The sequence below is a fragment of the Epinephelus lanceolatus genome, chromosome 12, assembly GCF_041903045.1.
Source record: "Epinephelus lanceolatus isolate andai-2023 chromosome 12, ASM4190304v1, whole genome shotgun sequence".
Taxonomy (NCBI): Eukaryota; Metazoa; Chordata; class Actinopteri; order Perciformes; family Serranidae; genus Epinephelus; species Epinephelus lanceolatus.
The window spans coordinates 17,729,531-17,748,507 of record NC_135745.1 but is presented as its reverse complement, the minus strand read 5'-3'; the positions used below and the strand labels follow the sequence as shown (position 1 = coordinate 17,748,507).

The 18,977-nt window shown below is 43.4% G+C and overlaps 1 protein-coding gene across 1 annotated transcript; it reads left to right on the top strand.

Annotated features, from left to right (window-relative positions):
- Positions 1 to 716: 716 nt before the first annotated feature.
- Positions 717 to 2,693, top strand: LOC117271447 (zinc finger and BTB domain-containing protein 14-like). The gene is made up of 2 exons (XM_033649595.2): positions 717 to 845; positions 1,473 to 2,693. Exon 2 carries the CDS (start codon positions 1,496 to 1,498, stop codon positions 2,666 to 2,668), a length of 1,173 nt encoding a protein of 390 aa, XP_033505486.1. The 5' UTR covers positions 717 to 845; positions 1,473 to 1,495; the 3' UTR covers positions 2,669 to 2,693.
- Positions 2,694 to 18,977: the final 16,284 nt, after the last annotated feature.

Sequence of the window (18,977 nt, the reverse complement as noted above, 5' to 3'; positions counted from 1 at the left end):
GTTTTTATAGACAGCCAGTGACTTATGCTCCATGTTCTTTATTTGTGGGGGGATCAAAACATTATGGAAAAACATTTAGTGTAGAGGTGCCAAACATTAGGCCTGTGGGACTAGAACAGGATGACTTTGCTCACCTAATATTGATGCACTTGGGAAGGCTTAGACGGGCCAGGTTTCAGGAGCAAGTCAAAAATTGAGTAGCCTGTTTCATGTACAATGCTGCTTCAGAGGCTCTATGACAGAAACAATAAATAACTTATTGTGGTAATATTTTAAAAAAAATATTGAACACTGTGCAAAATATTGTGAATCAGCAGCTGTATCCGACTTCTATGTTTAAACAATATTGGTAGAACCCTATTGATAAGGCACTGCCAAAACATTTGATTTTGTAAATGACGTTTAAGACAAGGGATAACCTCAACAGGAGTGTAAATGTGTAGACAGATAGACAGATAGATAGATAGATAGATAGATAGATAAAATACACAACACAATACACCATTAACAACATAAAATTTAACAATATATATGATACAATAGTTTAAATAGGCAGGTAGGACCAATAAGTTAAATAAATAGTAAAAGAGAGGACACCGTATTAATATAGTCTAACATTCCTGGTGTATTTGGTGGGACAGAGCCGGTGCGGAGTGAGTCCTCCTCTAGCTCATAGAGGATCTCGGTGCTGTACCCGCTCCGGTGCTGTAGGTGGCGGCAGAACGACGCGGCGCTTCCTGTGAAGCCCAGCAGTCACAACAAGAGGAGGAAGAGGAAAAACGACAGCTCTGGATCGTCGTCGACTGCCTTGCGTGACAACACAGGGATCGCGTTCAGGGCTTCGGGTATTAACATTTTTTATTTTCTCTTTGTCGCTTCGGACGGAGCAGGAAAGCGCACGGCGGGTTTTGTTCCCGCCGCGTGTTCGCCTGTTCGCCGCCGTGTTCTCCGCTTGTTTGTGAACTGCTTTAAAGACACCAGAAACATGCCAATGGAGGCTTGCTGACCAAAATGGCTGGGCGCAGTGAAATGTGAAATATTCTTGCTAAGGTTATCCTTTCTGCACGCGACGCGACTGTCACGCGAACTCAGCGGCTAAAACGCACGAGCTAAGTTAAGAAAAGTGCGTCTGTTTGTTTCTGTTTGCGCTTCTGTATTTTTATTAGCGTTACTGCGGCTTTTATTGCGGTCGGGCCTGTCGTGTTTTTTTCTCCTAAGAATTTCTGCACGGTTGATTCTCCTACTTTTGTTTACTCTCTGCATTTTTCACCTGTTATGTGTAAACAAATGCGTTACAGTTTGCAACTTGCTCCCCTAAGTGTGTGTGAATGTTTGTGCCTGTAGGCAACCTGTATGTATTATCATAAGAGGCATGCATGTGGAGCTCCACCCCTCAGCTGTGCAGGTTATATACATGCCCGCTTTACTGTGCAAAGCAAAATATGTGACTGTCTCCTGTTTTCCCTCCGCAGGTTGTTCCAATTTGACCTGCAACATGTCTGATTTACTGAGATATATCGACTATGACCACAAAGCCACCTTCCTTAAGATGCTCAACCAGCAGAGGATGGAAGGTGAGCACTGTGATGTGGTGGTGGTGGTGGAAAACATAGAGTTCAGGGCTCACCGCTGTGTCTTGGCAGCCTGCAGCAACTACTTTAAAAAGCTCTTCAAGAAGCAGAGCGACGAGGACAACTCCATCGTGGAGCTGGACTTCATCCGCTCTGACATCTTCGAAGAGGTGCTTAATTACATGTACACAGCCCGGCTCGCTGTGAGGAAGAAGGACATCAACATGATGATGTCATCCGGCCAGATTCTGGGGATCAACTTCCTGGATAATCTGTGCACGCAGAAACGTGAGCTGACTAACATGAAGACCCGGGAGAACCAGGCGCCCGGTGACCACGGGATGCGAGCTCAGGACGCCATCCTGAAGGAGCTGGCCATGGAGGAGGTGAGGAAGAACAGCTTCTACGACCAGGGGATGGACGGTATGGGGCCCGGGGGCTCTCACGTGTCTCAGCCGCACAACTACAACACCAACATGAGCAAAGATCCGCACAGCCACGGCTGGGGCTCCTCATCCTCCAGCGACATGAAGCTGGAGTACCTGCTGTACGGCCACCGCGACCACGGCTCCTGCCAGAGCACAGGTGCGAAGCCCATGGACCACAACGCCAAAAAGGAGCGGCTGCTCACCGCCAATCGCCCCTACGGCTGCGAGCACTGCCCCAAAGCCTTCACCACCGCCGCCCACCTCAAGGAGCACCTGAAGATCCACTCTGGCTTCAAGCCTCACCGCTGTGTGGTGTGCGGCAAGGCCTTCATCAGGGGCCCCGACCTGAAGAGGCACGAACGGGTCCACAGCAACGAGAGGCCCTTTGCGTGCCAAATGTGCGAAAAGGCCTTCAAGCACAAGTCTCACCTGAAAGACCACGAACGGCAGCACAGGGGCGAGCGGCCATTCAACTGCGGCTCCTGCGACAAAGCCTTCATCAAAGCGTCGGATCTGAAGCGCCACTGGAACACCATGCACAGTGGCAACCCCCGCAGACAGATGTCCCTGTCCCCCGCGGCCTCCCAGCACGGCCAGGCAGAGGCCACTGACCAGAGAGACTGGAAAATGGAGACCGGGCCACATTCACATAACTCGGGGGACTGTTGAGCCTGCGCACACACACACACCAAAACACACTCATACTGACGTACAGATGCACATACATCCACGACAGTCACGTAAAAACATGTATACACACTGACACAACCACGACCCTGTGACAGGCCGCGGGCCTGACATCACATGGACAATGATCGGAGTGAGTAACGAGAGATCATAGCATGTTCATAAGACTGTGGGGCTGTATTATTATTCTAAAGAGTTATGTCAAGACGATGTTTTCTTTCCACCTGTAAAATCATGTAAATGTTTAGTTCACTCTACTATACATATATTTTTCACGAGGCATCGTTGCTATCTAGACTGGGGGTTCTCATAACATTATTCTCTTACTTTTATGGGATATGTAACATTTAAATGTTTGTTTAACCTTTACTGGATTTTATGGAGATAAAAGAGAGACACAGAGTGAGGGGGGGGGGGGGGGGGAGATTTTTCTGCATAACATTTGTTGCATTGAGTATATTCATGTGGATGTTTTTAATGGATGTGTTTAGTTGTATTGATTGATATTACACTGTAAGAGTAAGAGTCACCATTTTGCATTCGATGATGCAGATGATACCAAAGTCTTGGGCATCTGACGGATCGCCTTTAAAGGCTGTCCTGCCCAAGCAACCGGCCAACTAGATTTACTGTTATACAGTATAACTGTCATCCAGCTATCAACAGTTAATGATAGATGTCTGTATATACTGTAGCTTAGTTTGTTGCACAATTACAGTACACAATAATGATTTATGCACATATAACATTGTCCTACTCCTACACTTTGACAATAAACACCATTTGCTGTGTTTTATTGTTTTTGCAAAGTTTGGTTTTTGTTGACGAGCTCAGCGAGCACCATTTCAATCCTGCACACTCACTTTTTTATCAGCGCAGATAATCTGAACCACAACCACAAAACTACTGGAAAGCATCTAGGAACTTGAATTCAGATCTTAAACATGAAGCAACAGCCCGAAACAAGTGTGTTTTATGGATATCGGAGGTGTGCAAAGGTATCAGAGTCCTCTGCAGATGCCACAGTGGTTAAATTGGTCAACTGTTGAAGTATTTGGTTTGTTGTGGTTAGAGTTGCTCTGATACCGAAACCTGTTTCAGTATCAGAGATGCCACAGACACTGCTTTAAATGATAAATCAGGTATCTTTGAGTATGCATGTGTATAAGATGTCAGATAACAACCTTTCTTTGCCAGTCTAAAGCAGCACCCTACACAGCAAATTGCACTGTGAAGCCAATGGCAACCGCTGTATTATAGGGGCAAAGAAGAATTGATTAAATAGTGTAACCTTAACCGTTAGCGATTTGGTAATATTTTACACTGGAATATACCACCAGTAAAAAGTCAGAGTGTACAGTATGCAAGACTTCAGTTTTGAGGGGTGGCAATAGTGTTGCTAATTTCAGCACCACCATTATGTTTTACACAGGGTTTAACCTGAGCCATGCCATGCAACAATGATAGCAATCATTTCATATCCATACAGGGCCAAGAGTATAAAGCTAGCAAATTTATTTTCTTAATGCATTGGTATCAGATCGGTACTCAGCTTTGGTCGATATACAAGTTCGAGTATTCGTAAGGAAAAAATGGTACCTGAGCATCTCTTTATGTGGTTTTATTGAAAAGGTTTATTGACCTTAACTCCCCACATTTAGTTGGGTAAGACCAGAACAATACTGTCAATGAAAAACATAATGCCCCTGGATCTTAAAGCTTTTCAAAAATGAAATCTCAGTGGGTCGTCATGATCTGTAAACAGTCAGAAAACGAGGCCAGAGGGAACTACAGGTGTGAGCAGCAACACAATGTTGGTAAATGTTACTATCGGACGCATCGTTGCACACGTCAAAGTGTTTAAAAAGTAAAATGGTGAAGATGTGTTAGTGATGTGCTGCTTGTAAAGCTGCAGTATTTTGTATGTGTGTGACAGCATTAAAACAAAGATGCACTTGGGACGACAATATGATAACTAGGGCTTCAACTTATCGATTTATTGATCCTCAGATTACATCCTTGATTTTAGGTTTGATCTATAAATGTCAGAAAATAATAAAAATGCCAAACTGGATTTCCCAGGCCCTGAGGTGACACCTTCAAATGTCTTTTTTGTCTGATCAGCTCAGTCAAAAACCCAAAGATGTTCAGTTTGCAATGAGAGAAAACAGAAAAGCAGCAAATAATCACATTTGAGAAACTGACACGAGAGAACGATTTTTTGCTTAAAAATTACTTGCTCCAACATATAACCCTTGAATTAATGCTAAGCTGATTACAACATGCTGAATACACCATGTCCAGCTTCCTAATTGTGTGATGGCACACTGGATATCATTAGGCTCTGGACTGATGTTTGGACACAACAAGCTATCTGAAGGCTTCACCTCCAGTTTTCAGAATATATGATGAGCATTTTCCAACAATGAATTCAGATCAAATGAGTAACCACAAACGTAATTGGCAGATTCATCGATAGTGAAGCTGACAGTCGCAGCTCTGCTCAGAATAATGAATCTTTAGTTCCAGTTGAAACTTTCCTCCATCCTGAGTTGTAGCAGGGCCTCAGGCTTGGGTTTGTTTATTAGCGCAACCTATGCAAACAGTCACATCTGCTGCCCAGCCCCCTCTCCACCCTCACCCAACCCGGAAGTCCTCTGCACCTTTGGGTTTGTTCAGCTCCGTTTCAGCTCTTCAGTCTGACTCCTATGATGAAACTCACCTCTCGGCGACCTGAGTGTTTGATGAGGTTAATAACACTTTGCACACGGCACAACGCCAGCAAACACACCCAACATGGCTGTGTTTCACCATCAAGGAAAAAACTTCCCAGCAGCTCTCTCATACTCTGCATGCAACACTAGATGGTGCCCTGTTCAAAGTGATTGACCTGTTGCTGCCCAATTTGACCTACTCATGTTGACCGACCAGCACTGAGAGAACACTGCACATTGTGACGGCGCAGAGGAATAAAAGTTAGTGGGGTTTTATTAAAGGGAGCCAACCTCGCTGAAACGCACATATGGTGGCTTTGTGAAATGTATGCGCTCTCACACCTCAGTGTTTTCCATATATTTACATACATCTGACTCCAGTGGTTGGAGCGGGGCCAGTGCAGTGTCGGGGTTTCACAGTGTCCGTTTGCACAGACAGTCAGACACAGATACTCTGTCCCTATTAATGACAGTTTGACCGCACAGTCTGGAGGGAGAAGACGCTGTTTGCTGCGTGTAGCTAAGATTGATTTATTCTTGACTGTCAACAGAGGAAGGGTTTGATCGCCTGTAATTTGGGGTGAAACAGTTTTGTGGAAAACTGACGTCAGTGTCTAATGGAAAAGGCGGGCCTTGCCTCACTGATGTCAGTAGATGCCCGAGATCTGTTTTCTGCATTTCTTGGCCCCTGTGTGTGTGTGTAAGAGAGAGTGTGTGTGTGTTAGAGTGCATTAAACCCAGTGAGCGATGCAGGATTTGGTTTTGTATCCCATTGTTGGACTGATTGGGGCTGTGTGTGTGTGTGTGTGTGTGTGTGTGCCTTTATGTCGTGACCGCTTCTGTGTGTGTGTGTGTTTGTAGAGAGGTCTGACATGTAATGTGTGCATGCATTATATTGGTGTGTGTGCGTGCGTGTCGAGGGATTTGAATGATGAAGGCTTATTGTGTGTTTGTGTGTGTGTGTGTGCTGAAGCATGCGCCTAAGTGCATTTATATGTGTGTGCATGCATGTGTGCGTGAGTATGCATGTGTAATGACTGGGGGGGGGGGGGGGGGGGGTGCACACAGTGGAGAGTGTTTATATGTTTGCGTGCGCTATATGCATCTATAATGAGTTCTGTGTGTGAGCACGCACATCCGTGTGTGAGTGACAGGCAGCGAGTGAGTGTGCATTCATGCATGTGCCTCTCTGCGTGTACTCATCCGTGCCTGTGCGTGAGGATTGTGAATCAGTATGGAGTGAAGGAGTGTGTGTGTGTGTGTGTGTCCATATTTGTGTTTATGTATGCATGAGCTTGCATGCATGTTTGTGCATGCAAATGCACACATCATCACTATTTAGGGAATTTACGTGTCAGCAGGCTGAATTCTATAATGCAGGTAGTCACATGAATGAATTTCTGTATTTGAGTGTGTGTGTGTGTGTGTGGCATACATTAGTATTGTGGGGGCAGTGCATTCAGATTCATGTCTGCATAACTTTATGCGGCTTTCTGTGTGTGTTTATTCTCTCTTCAGCTTCAGTTTATGTGCGTGTGTGCGCGAGTGTGTGTGTGTGCCTATATGTGTATATGCGTACAGTGAACACCCGGTTTCCATTACCCCGGCCGGCGTGGTTCCCTCAGCCAGACCACAAACCTCCTGTCTCCACTCTGGCTCCACCCAGCGCTGCCACAGGCTTCCCAGAAAAGAACAGCATCTAATTAAAAAACTTTAATTACATTCATCTCATCTCTTTCACACACACACACACACACACATACACTCTGGGAGAATAAAACAACTGTATACAAACAATTCCATGTGATAAATGGGCATGAAAGGCAAAGCCAGCAGTTTTTTCTCCCCCCAAGCGGAGTGGCTTTTAATCAGAGTTGCTGACATTCATGAGCCATATAGTCTCTGTGATGTCGTCCTCCACTCGAGCACCATCTGGAATTTCTTCAGTTTTAAGGACTTCATGATCACAGTGTCTCTCTCTGTCCTCCAGTGTCTTTTCACGGGACATTTTATATCCTTGATCTGATCTCCAAGGCATCTTAAAGCTAAAACAAAAAAAGCATTAATCACCCTCTAACTGTGTTTCTCCAGTTACTGTACAAACACACTCAGGCTATTAAAGTGATTTATAGGGCCGCACTTGGAGAACGACACAAGTGTAAAATAACACTCGATTAACGGCTCATCTTCAGAGTCAATGTCACATTAATGCGCCGAGGATCTGTGAGGAATTTGTCCCGGAGGAGTTTCACTCATCACCTTGAACATAGGAGCTCCTATCTGACCAGCTTCCTCCTCACAGACGCAGGTTTATTAACTGTGACCCGGTGTGTCCGCACACAAGGTGCATCTTTGTTGATGGCGCTGACCTGCAGACTGGGCCCAGTGGAGGCGGGTTATCAGGCCATCTCCGCAGGTCTGAGAGAGGCCGGCTGGATCGCTGCGATCTGCCTGCAGGAGTCATTGTTCAGGGCCGCACCAGATGTTCCAGCTGAGAGATTACCATCGCATCACTCCTCAGTGGGGAGTCCAGGCCTCCTCGCCCTCTCCTGCGTCACTGTCTCCCCTCCTCTCTCCTTGCTTGTCTTTTATCTCTCTGGTAGTCCTCTTATCTCCTTACCTTTCCCACCTGCCCTGCTTCCTCTCCTTCTTCTTCATCTCCTCTGTTTTCTCCTTCCATGTCTTCTTTCCTCAGTCCTTACCTATCTCTCCTGTCCCCTCCCCCTCTCCATCCTTCACTCCTTCATATCCATGTACTGCTCCTTCCTCTTTACCTTTCCTCTCCTCCTTTGCATGCTTCCTCCCCTACTTTCCTCCCCTATCCTTTGTCTTCTCATCCTCCCTTTTCTCCTCTACTCTATCCTTTACTCTTTCCTCGTGTTCTTCTCCATCCTCTTAACCTTTCCTTTCCTATCTTCTTTATTTGCTCCTCTTTTATCTCTCCTCCCCAACATTTTCCTCTCCCCTGCCTTCGTTCCATCCTTCTCTACTCTCTCCTTTACTCTTTAATCCCCTCTTTCTTTCCGTCTTTTTCTCCTCTCCTTTTATTCTCCTCCTCTCCTTACCTTGTGTTCTCCCCCCTCCTCCATTTTCTTTTCCTTTTCTGCACCCATCTCTTCTCCTCTTCTCTCCTCTCCTCTCCTCTGCATTCCTTAGTCCCCTTTCTCCTTTTCTTTTCTTCTCATATTCCCCTCCTTTATCTACTCCTCTCTCTCCTCTCCTTTTCATCCTCCTCTTTGGTCTCCTTTCCTCTCCTTTACCATCCTCCCTTATTGTTTCCTTTCTCCTTTCTCTACTCTCCCTGTCTCCCCTTTCTCTCCTCCCCTCTTTTCCTCTTTCTTTTCCTTCGTCCTTTTCTCTCCTCTCACCTGATTTCTCCTCCCATCTCTCCCTCCCTCTGTCTTTCTCCTCTTATCTTCCAACCCTCCTTCCCCGCCTTTCACTTCCTTTCCTCTCCTCACCTCATCTCTCCTCTGATTTTCCTCTCCTCTCTGTTTCTTCATCCTCCTCTATTTTCCTTTCCTTTCTAATATTTTCCTCTCCTACATTTCCTCATATTCCCCTCCTTCATCTAATCGCCAATCTGCTCTCTCTCCTTTCCCTCTCTCATCCCTTCCTCTCCAATATCTACCCCTCCCCTATCATCCCTCTCTCATCTTTTCCTCTCCCCTCCTTTCTCCTAATCTCCCTCCTCCTTTCCTCCCTTCTTCTCTTGTCCCCTCACCTCATCCCTAGACTCCTTCCATCTCTCCTCCTCTCTCCTTCATTTTCTTTTATCTCCTCCCCTCCTCTCTGCCCTCTCTTCTCTCCTCCTCACTGCCCAGCACAGATAACAACTGAGGGCTGTCTTTGGTCAAACACAGTCCATGCTGTTCTCCTCCCTCCCCTCCGTCCTCCTGCCCTCCTCCTCCTCCTCCTCCTCCTCCTCCTCCTCCTCTGTTATCAGTCTCAGTCACGGAGGTCCCACTCTAATGAAATTCCCTCAGTGATCACACTGACGGATGTAAAGGCAGCGTTTGTTTGGAGACCACATCTGGGGAGTAGTTGAGGGCATGAAAAGGAATAGCAGCTGTAATCTGATTATAAAAAATGTTATCTGGAATCTGCCCCAACCTGGAATCTGTTACACACACAAACATGTTCAGCAGATTATGATACACTTGATTAAAAAGACCTTGTAGATGCTTGAAGTACTGATAAACCCCGCAGAGGACAATTACATTTCAGCAAATACCTGCTGTTCAACAGTTACAATCGCACAGTGCATGAGTGAGTCCACTATTTTTAGATTTCTTAAAAATCTTAACGCTGGCAAAATAAAAAACAGAAATGCATCAATGATTCATTTTTAATCCTGTTAATGTACAGAAGGTGACATGTTTGTGGTGATACATTTTATATGAAATATAGTAGGGGGGACTTCTATCTATTCTATTTATAAAATCCTGGCTTCAGCTGTGTATTTAATCTTGTGTTAAACGCTGCTATATGACAGTTTCTAATTATTCACTACATTGGAATTTATCCAAACCTTATTTTATGGCTTTTCAATAACGTTGAATGCAGTGTAAGTGCAGTGTTGTTAGATTTTGAAGTGTGCCAGTGGAATACATACTTTCCTGATTGGACAGTTCACAATTGATTACATCTATAGCATTATTTTCACCCCTCACCATTCCTGTAAAATGTGTATAAAACATCTGTCCAAGGCACAACCAGGGTAAAATGAAAGCTGTTCCTGTTTTATATTGAGCTATATGCAAACTGAAGATATGCTGAACAACACATGGAGAAATTTCATCATTTGAAATGATACAAAAGCAAGCTGTGGATATCTATGTATGTAATAATGTGTTTGGACTAATTATTTTACTTGATTGGGATTGTGTGGACCTTTGTTAATGCATCAGAACTGTTTTTGTTGGAATATTATAGATCAGTGGTTTATGATAAGGCTTTATAGAGGAGTTATAACTGTTTGTTTGTTTGTTGGTCATCTGACAGAAGAAATTTATTGTACCTGCTGTGGTGGCTGTATCTTAAAATGGTCTGCATCAGTCGAATCACAAGTACTATAGCTTTCTAACTTTACCTTGTGTGAGTAAATCACTTAAACGCAGCAGTTTTTTAAATATCATAATTCTTAAATAACCTATGCAATGGCCCGCCTTCATTGTTTTTTTGTCAAATGTATACTAATTCTCAATTTGATGCCTGCAACATTTTCCAAAAAAAAGTTGGGGCAGGGGAGACAAAGGACTGGGAAAGTTGTGGCAATCTCCAAAAAAAAAAAAATCCTATTTGGAACATTCCACAGGTAAACCGGTTAACTGGTAAAAGATCAAAGACCATGACTGAGTATGAAAAGGGCTTCCTCAAAAGGCTCAGTCATTCACAAGCAAGAATGGTGTGAGATTCACCACTTTGTGAAAAACTGCATGGGCAAATAGACCAACAGTTTATGAACAACATTTCTCAAAGCACAGTTGCAAGAAATGTAGTAGTTTCACCATCTACAATCCATAATATCATCAAAGATTCTGACAATCCTGAGAAATCTCTGCACATAAGAAAAACCATCACTGAATGGCTGTGACCTTCAACCCCCTAAGGCTACATTGCGTTAAAAACCAACATGACTGTATCAAGGATATTACTACATGGTCTCAAAAACACTTGGGAAAACCACTGTGAGTAAATACAGTTCATCGCTGCATCTACAAATGCAAGACTGTACCGTGGAAAGTGAAAGCCATAAATCAACAAGTCATGTCAATCTCTGTAGAGAACTGTCTTAAAGGTCCAGCGTGTAGGATCTAGGGGCGTCTATTGGCAGAAATATATATATATATAAAAATATAATATCCATAACTGTGTTTTCATTAGTTTATAATCACCTGAAATTAAGAATCATTGTGTTTTGGTTACCTTATAATGAGCCGTTTATATTTGCATACGGAGCATCCTCTCCAACAGAGTCCATCATGTTGTTCTAGAGTAGCCCAGAACAGACAAATCAAACACTGGCTCTGAACAGGGCCATTTGCATTATTGCGTTTTTGCATTTTCCTGTTGGCCACAGTAGCTCCCCTCCACTCATGGGAGAAGTTTCAGTTTTACAACCTCACCACTAGATGCCACTAAATCCTACATGCTGGACCTTTAAAATAGTGTAGCAACCATGATATTTTAATGGATAAGTTTCAGCTCACATTCATCTCAGTTAAAGTGACACTTACCTCTGGAAATTTTATGCTTCTCTTTGATAAGGTTAAATTGCTATTAATAAGCTGATGGCACACTGAAATGTAAGTGAATTCCACCAGAGATAAAAACTCATAATTATACCATTCTCATATGGTTCTAACAAAACTCATTGTGGCCAAGCGTCCTGTCTGTCTTCCCCACGTGGAGGCCTCTGACTGACATAACCGCTTGCATAACATCTCTCCACGCCCCCCACAAGGACGCTTATGGATATAAACTTTTCTCTGTCACAATGGCAGACAAATGCAGACCACCACTTCCACCTCCAGCCACTCCAACAGGGAAATCAGTTGGAAAAGGAAAGAATATTGCAGAAAAAGCTAACACTAAGAGAAAACTCGATGCTGGAAGAGCCAAAACTCGGGTCAACATCGGCTCTGTTTTCGAGCGATGGCGAAGACTGATGCAGCTTCATCCTGAGCTAAAAAGGGACAAGATGGTCGCAGAGTTTCTGCTGGACAGGTATTTTTAGTTTGCCTCTAATGTAACATAGGCTATAACATTATCTATGACAACGGTTAGCCTACTGTCTTGTTTGTTGCCAGTCACCAGTACTATGTAACGTTAGCGTTTACGTTATATTATAAAACTCATCAGTCATCACTGACCCCAGATAAGTTTCAAAACTCGCGTGTGACTGTGCAGGACAGGTGACATTATGTTTAGTTTGCTTCTAATTTAACATATAACGTTATATATGACAACACAGCATCCAGTTTCTAATGGCTAACGTTAGCCTACTGTAGCGTAGCCTCTGAAACATTAACTTATCTTCCTTGTGCGTTTCCACTTACTAGTAACGTTAACGCTACAACTCATCAGTCATCACTGACTCCGGTTGAGTTTTAAAACTCCAGGGTTGCGCTTGACTGTCTTGGTTGTAATGTTACACTCGCTCTCCTCTTCCGTGTATCTAACGTTACCTTGCCAACACCTACGTCTATAATGAGGATGTAATGGAGGAGGGGGGGAGTAGGCCTTTGGAGGGAGGTGGAGTTGCAGAAGGAGGGGGATGGATGGGACTTTGGAGGTTGGAAGTGCTGTGTGAAATGCAAGATAGGTAAGAGTTGCTTTAAGACAGGAATTTAATTTTCAAAAAAAAATCCATTCAAGAAAGAATACAGTTTTTGTACTTTTGTACTTTTTGTTATCTGATTCACATCCTGTTCCCACCTCACAATTACTTTATTCCTGCCTCGTGTTTGACGAGAGCTCAAACAGCAGATGGCACACATCTTAAAAAATAGAGTTAACATAATTTCTCTTAGTTTTGAGGGTTTCTTTAATAGAAGCTGAAGTTGTCAAAAGTATTTCAACTAAAACTTAGAGAGAATCAAGGATGAAGCCCCAGTGAGGCGTTTAACTCGCCACATAAACACAGTGAGTTTAACCAATGATAGGACTCGAGTGATTGGCCCCTTCGACCTCACACTGTAGTCAGTTGCGAAAGATCCTTGTGCTTTGTGTAGACAGTCTTGATTTACTCGCATGCCGTAAGAGATGATACAAATTGCATGTCACTTAAAAGCTTCTTGGAAGAGTCAGATCCACTTCCAAATGTGCTTTGTAATCGTCTCCAGACGTAGCTTCTCCCACTTCCCAGATCATGACTCCACCATCACAAGTTACTCTGTGGTTTCTTCCTGAGGGGAGGAGGGCAGCAGTCTTTACAGAGAGAATCTCCACTTGTGATTCAGATGTGCGTCTCGCTGTTTTGGCAGGGTACGTCAACCCGGACAACCTCGACAATATTATCATAAAGGCCTGTCAAAGCAGAGTTGGAGGTGAAGCAAACATCTCATTCAGAATGTTAAGTGGATCTGTGGTTGAGGACGGGTGAACAATAGCTGTGTTTAAACAAGTCCAGAGCCTGGCTGCCTTTTTTTCTCAGCAGGTGTTCAAATATCAATTATCAATGCTTGTTTCTTCAGTCTGTGTCTGGTGTTTAATCTAAGGACGTCCCCCGCTGAGGGAAAATAAATGATAAAAGGTATCGCTTCGATGTCTGTCCGCTTGGCTTTCTCTGTCTTGTCTGTGTCTGGGTGTGGAGGGAAACTTTGATGTCCGCCAGCCTTGTTGGGGTCTGGCATTCATGAGAGGGGCCTCTATTTTCGTGTGCCAGACGCTCAGACCACAGGACCCTTGCTGATCATCACACAAGGTCAGAGGGAGTCCCTGAAAATATTGATCTATCACTCAAGGCACAATTCTCTGGAACCTGATATGAAAACATGCGCTACATGCAAATGTTTTTTATATATTTAAAATTTAAAGATTACAATCAAATAGAAACGTAGAACAAATATATTAACTTCTTTATCTGCGGTTTTATTCACTTTCTGTGAACAGTGTCTCCTGCTTTATTCAACCTTAGTTCAAGCAATCTGTATCTTAAAGGGAGCCTGTGAGACTTCATATGTGAAGAAAAAGGCAAATGCATAAATCTAATCTATCAGCAGCACACGTAAGAAAGAGTCATAAAACCACTGAACTGACTCAGTACTGTCAGTTACACAGAAATATCTATCTAAAGATTGCAATAAGCCAAATAATGCTGTAGCAGCAAAACCCCTGAGAGCAGTGAAATGAGCAAGGCTCTATTTTATTGCTAATGAATTCAACTTTTTATTTCCAAGAAGAAGAATATGCTGTTTCTCCCTTCAAATGTCACACAGTCTTGCTATAAAGCGACACTTCCACACTTCATTTCCTTAATGTTACAGAAGATGAGGAACCCAAAATGTACCCTACCCTTGCTTAAAGTGGAGGTGGTCCTTTTTCATTTTTACCATAGACTGTGAATCTAATGGATGTAACTTCTGTGATGTCACACACTGGTTTGTAGACTCCTGTTTTAAAGCTTCAAGTTTGGCATTTCGGCCATTGCAATTTTGGTTTCTCGGACCCAGAAGTGACCATATTTGGGCAGGAGGCTGGTGCTGTGAAGGAGTGAGGGGTGGATCTGACTGAAGTGGCCTGCCTTTAATTGTGCGTAACTTTAAGCCTTAATAGCACTTAAACGTGTGAGTTATATAAAAATACACCCACCTTTTAGTTGTCATGAAGGAGGAAATTAGCTATGGAGACCAAAACAGTTTTTGTACCAGGCTGTAAACATGTTTATTATTGACTGGTTTCTGTAGCCAGCCTCAAGTGGCCGTTTGATGAACAGCAGTTTTTGGCGCTTTAGTGTTGGCTTCATTTTTCATTCCGGGAGGTTGCCACTTGATTTTATACCCCTGTACCTCAGAAAGTCTATGAACAGCACTGCTGTAAACTGCTGGTTCATCTTGCGAAAACATGACAGTCAGTAAGTGCAAACAAGAATTTTGTTTGCACTTACTTGATTTCATTTGACTGCATTTCCATTCTGATATTGATCAGCATAAAACAATTGTGATTTGGTGGGCTGGTTTCAATTTGCTAAGAATACAACAACAAACAACAAGTACATACATTTATAAATAAAGAGTAGGCTACAGATAAACATGACCCACAAACAACAAACAAAATCTAGAGGCAGGAGACAAACAATTGAGATTAATATCTCTAATTTAAACTCAATTTAAGAAATGTCACATTGTGAGATAAAAAAGGAATTGACAATGCACCCAAAGCCTCTGTCTCAAAGGCATGATGCAAAATTATTTTTTTCATCCACTTGCAAAATGATTCACAGTAAGGGGGGGAAATGAATAAAACTGAACATTCACAAGCAGTGAATAGTGAGTAAAGCCAATCTACTGACCACGCAGATAAATGGTGCTTATCTTATGCCCTGCTCAAAGGCAAAAATTGCCTCAGACTTATTTAAATGATTTAGCGCATGGTCTGAAGTGCATGGTGCAAGGGCATGAAGGGTACATGTAACTAAGATGAAAGAGGCAAATGAGGTTGTATTTAGTCCCTTAATTAATCAAAGGCATGTTTTGGGCTTAACATGAATTCAACCAGTGTCATCTCCCATTCCCTTTAAAAGCCAGGTGCACCTGCACCTGGTGCACTGCTGTTTACATGGCAGATTCAGCAAACTGTGGTTTTTGCTGAGAGTAATGCAGTAAGAGCAGTAGCCTAATATCACCACAGCAAATATTGTGGGGCGTGTAAGCAGCAAAACTAAAAACTGTAGTTATAACATTTACAGAGAAAACAGAAGTAAAATTTCAGTTTCTGAAATAATAAGTGAAGTTAAACTGCTCCTCATGCGTAAATGCATAAATCTGTCTTCACTGGAAGTTTGACAGCAGCTCTGCTCTGTTCACATTTGAGAAAATGTAATTAATATTTTCCATATTAATGATGTATTATTTCAGTCACGTCACTGTCACTGTGTGTTTAATCAGCAGAGTGTAGGCACAATGCAAACCTGCCTATGTGGGCGCATCTTACTATCTGAATAATGCACCCTTTAAACAGCAGGAAAATACTGCAATTTAAGACCGAGGTTTTGTTGGGCATTGCCACAGTTGCTTTCTGCTGCACCTGACCACACCTCATTTAAGACCTACACACTCATGGGTAGATGGGTGCAAGTAATTTTGCCACCTACACATCGTGAGCACTGGCTGTGAAATGACAACAGCGTCCCTCTGAAACTAGCAATGACAGTTGCGCTGCCCTGTGTGCTGCTTGACGCCGGGTGTAAGGTAGGGTTTGAGAGAAAGAGATATTTGTGGGACAAAACACAGTAGGTAACATGTTAGCATCTTATCAAGCTGTTATGATGAAAGTGCTTTACTTATTTATGGATCCAGCAGACACACAGCCACATTAACATTCACTTGGAGTTGTTTTTCAGTCCACAAGATGAATTTAAGTCCAAAATTCACTCTGCTTTTTGCTCTGTTTTGTTCTCCACCAACTCCTTGAGGAAAATATCTGGGTATTTAGCTGCTAAATGCTCCATGATGTTCGTTAGCTAGTCGCTTTGTCTGCTGTTTTGATGTTGGGTTTGTAACACACAGCTGAAAGAGGCAAAAAAGTTTTGTAGAGCTTTTTCTGTGAATTCAAACCAAGAGATTAAAGAACATCAGAGCTTAAAAAACATTGCCATATTTTTCCTGTCAACTTCAAAAACATTTTATCTTCACAGGAAAAACAGTCCCTGTTTGACGAGAGATTGCTGGGAAATGTGGTGAAAAAAAACACCACAGCAATGACCGCTTAGCACCACAGATGTCACCAAAATCAAAGCGACACGAATCCGGAGATTACCACTTTAAACTTCACTCTCGGCGCGCCTGCTTTCATCCTGTAACACATGACTCAAATCAGTCCAGAGCTGGCGTTATCAGCAGCTGTGGCCTCCTCGGTCTGCTCTCATTCACAGAGAGCTGCTCCACACACAGTGGAGGCCTTGTCTCCAAAACATCACAAGTGGTCAACAGCACCGCAGCCAAAGGTTTTGAACTCACTATCTGGCACCACCCACCCGACATCATGTAATGTGGTTCAGTAGAGGCAGTTATTCAATCAGACCGATGTTGTGGCTGACATTTTCAAAGGAAATTTCTTAATTTTCCAGGTAGCGCCTGCCAGCTCGCTGAATGATTGAAACAGAACAAAGAGGGCAGTGGAAAGATATGAGCAGTTGTTACGTGCACATACTTCCAGGGAAATCATCTGAAGCCACGTTTATCACCATCAGACCAGAAGTGCCTTTGAGTTCTTTACACTTAAAGAATCCAACGGAGATGAAAGGTGGACATTTCTCTGACATATTCCCACAATCTAAGATTTCAAACCATGGCTTAGCAGTGGTCGGAGCTCTGGCCCGAGGAATGAGGGGACTGTTTTTTCATACGAATGTGGGATCAGGAGGGGTCACATAGCTCAAGTGCCTAAAATCCAACCTGCTGCAATAAACACCTCGTAGGGAGTAGGTCGGCGGGCTGCTTTCAGAGGGATTTCAAACCCCCCTTCTCCTGACAGTTGCTGTTTCGGCACAAAATGGACGCGCTGTGCAGGGAACAGGTGGAGCGACGATGACGATACCATGAAGTGCCATGTGCTGAAGAGGGGTGATCCATTTCTCTACACATCTGTGCAACACTGAAGCTATAGATAATGCTGCTTAAAAGTAACAAAAGAAATAGGCAAGGGGGCATTAGCTTGACTTATACCTGACTACAATCCGTACGGGAGTGGAGCGTGTTAATGTAAACAGGATATGGTGCTGACTCTAATTCTATACACACACTCACTTAGCGCATGCCTTTCCCTGTAGTGTACACACACCTATGACATGGCCCTGTTGGCTGTTGGGCGGGCGTTCTGAAAGGTTAAATAAACTCACATGATTGAACGGCTCCTGCGGTGAATAATTCACCAGCTTGATAAAGTCAATGCGAGCTAAGGGGACAAAACTCAAGGCAACGGTGAAACAAAGTGGATGTACTTTGTGTGTGGACTTCCTGCTCACCAATCACCGCTGTCCTCCACACACATGAGTTAAACATGTGCATAGGTGTTGGGCAATGGATCTCATAACTGAGGCACTTTAAACATAAACACGTGATCTCAAGTGTTTTCTATCCATCATGTCACGGACGCAGAGGGATGAAGAGGACGAGGGGAAAGTTTGTGATTTATTGACACCCCCTTTATGACTCTCCACACCTTCACTCATTCAGATGTGAGGCTGTATTGTATTTTTCCCAAGGTAAAGCAGAACGCCACTGCAGAGATGAATGTGCGTTATCTTTTTAACTTTGACGCTGACAAATTAGTTCCTGTCAGAAGGACAGGCCGGTCATTACAACTGGAGTGAACCAGTTAATGATTGATTATGGCATTAATTATTATTTTATTAGCTCTTTCATCAGCCTGCTCTCATCCATCACCGTCACTTAGCTGATTTCTGTCACCAGCAGTTGGTTTAAGTTGAATGTTATGTTACTACAGCCAGTCGGCGATTTGTTCATTTCTAACTGGGGGGTCCAGGCCCCCCCCACCAACTTTTAATAATCGCCACAGTCTCAGAACATATCACAAGACAGTTTTTAAACCACCTGTGGGAGGAATGAACATGTAAAAGTCTAACTATTCTCTGTTTCCAGTGGCTACTTTTCTCTTTGTACAACACACCATGTGAAATTACCGTAAGTGCTAATATCGTAGGCAACTGGACTTGCTTGCATTTCTTGAAGACGTTTCGCCTCTCATCCAAGAAGCTTCTTCAGTAAATGTAGGGTGCTTAGTTATTCCACCACTGGTTAAACTTCTATTGAACTTTGCCAGCAGGCAATTTGAGGGAAGGATGTGGACTGAGATGCTGTCCTATCCAGACTCAGACCTATAACCGATAAATT

Bases quoted from the DNA above. Each gene is read 5' to 3' on its own strand.
- LOC117271447 (XM_033649595.2), top strand. From the start codon at position 1,496: ATGTCTGATTTACTGAGATATATCGACTATGACCACAAAGCCACCTTC.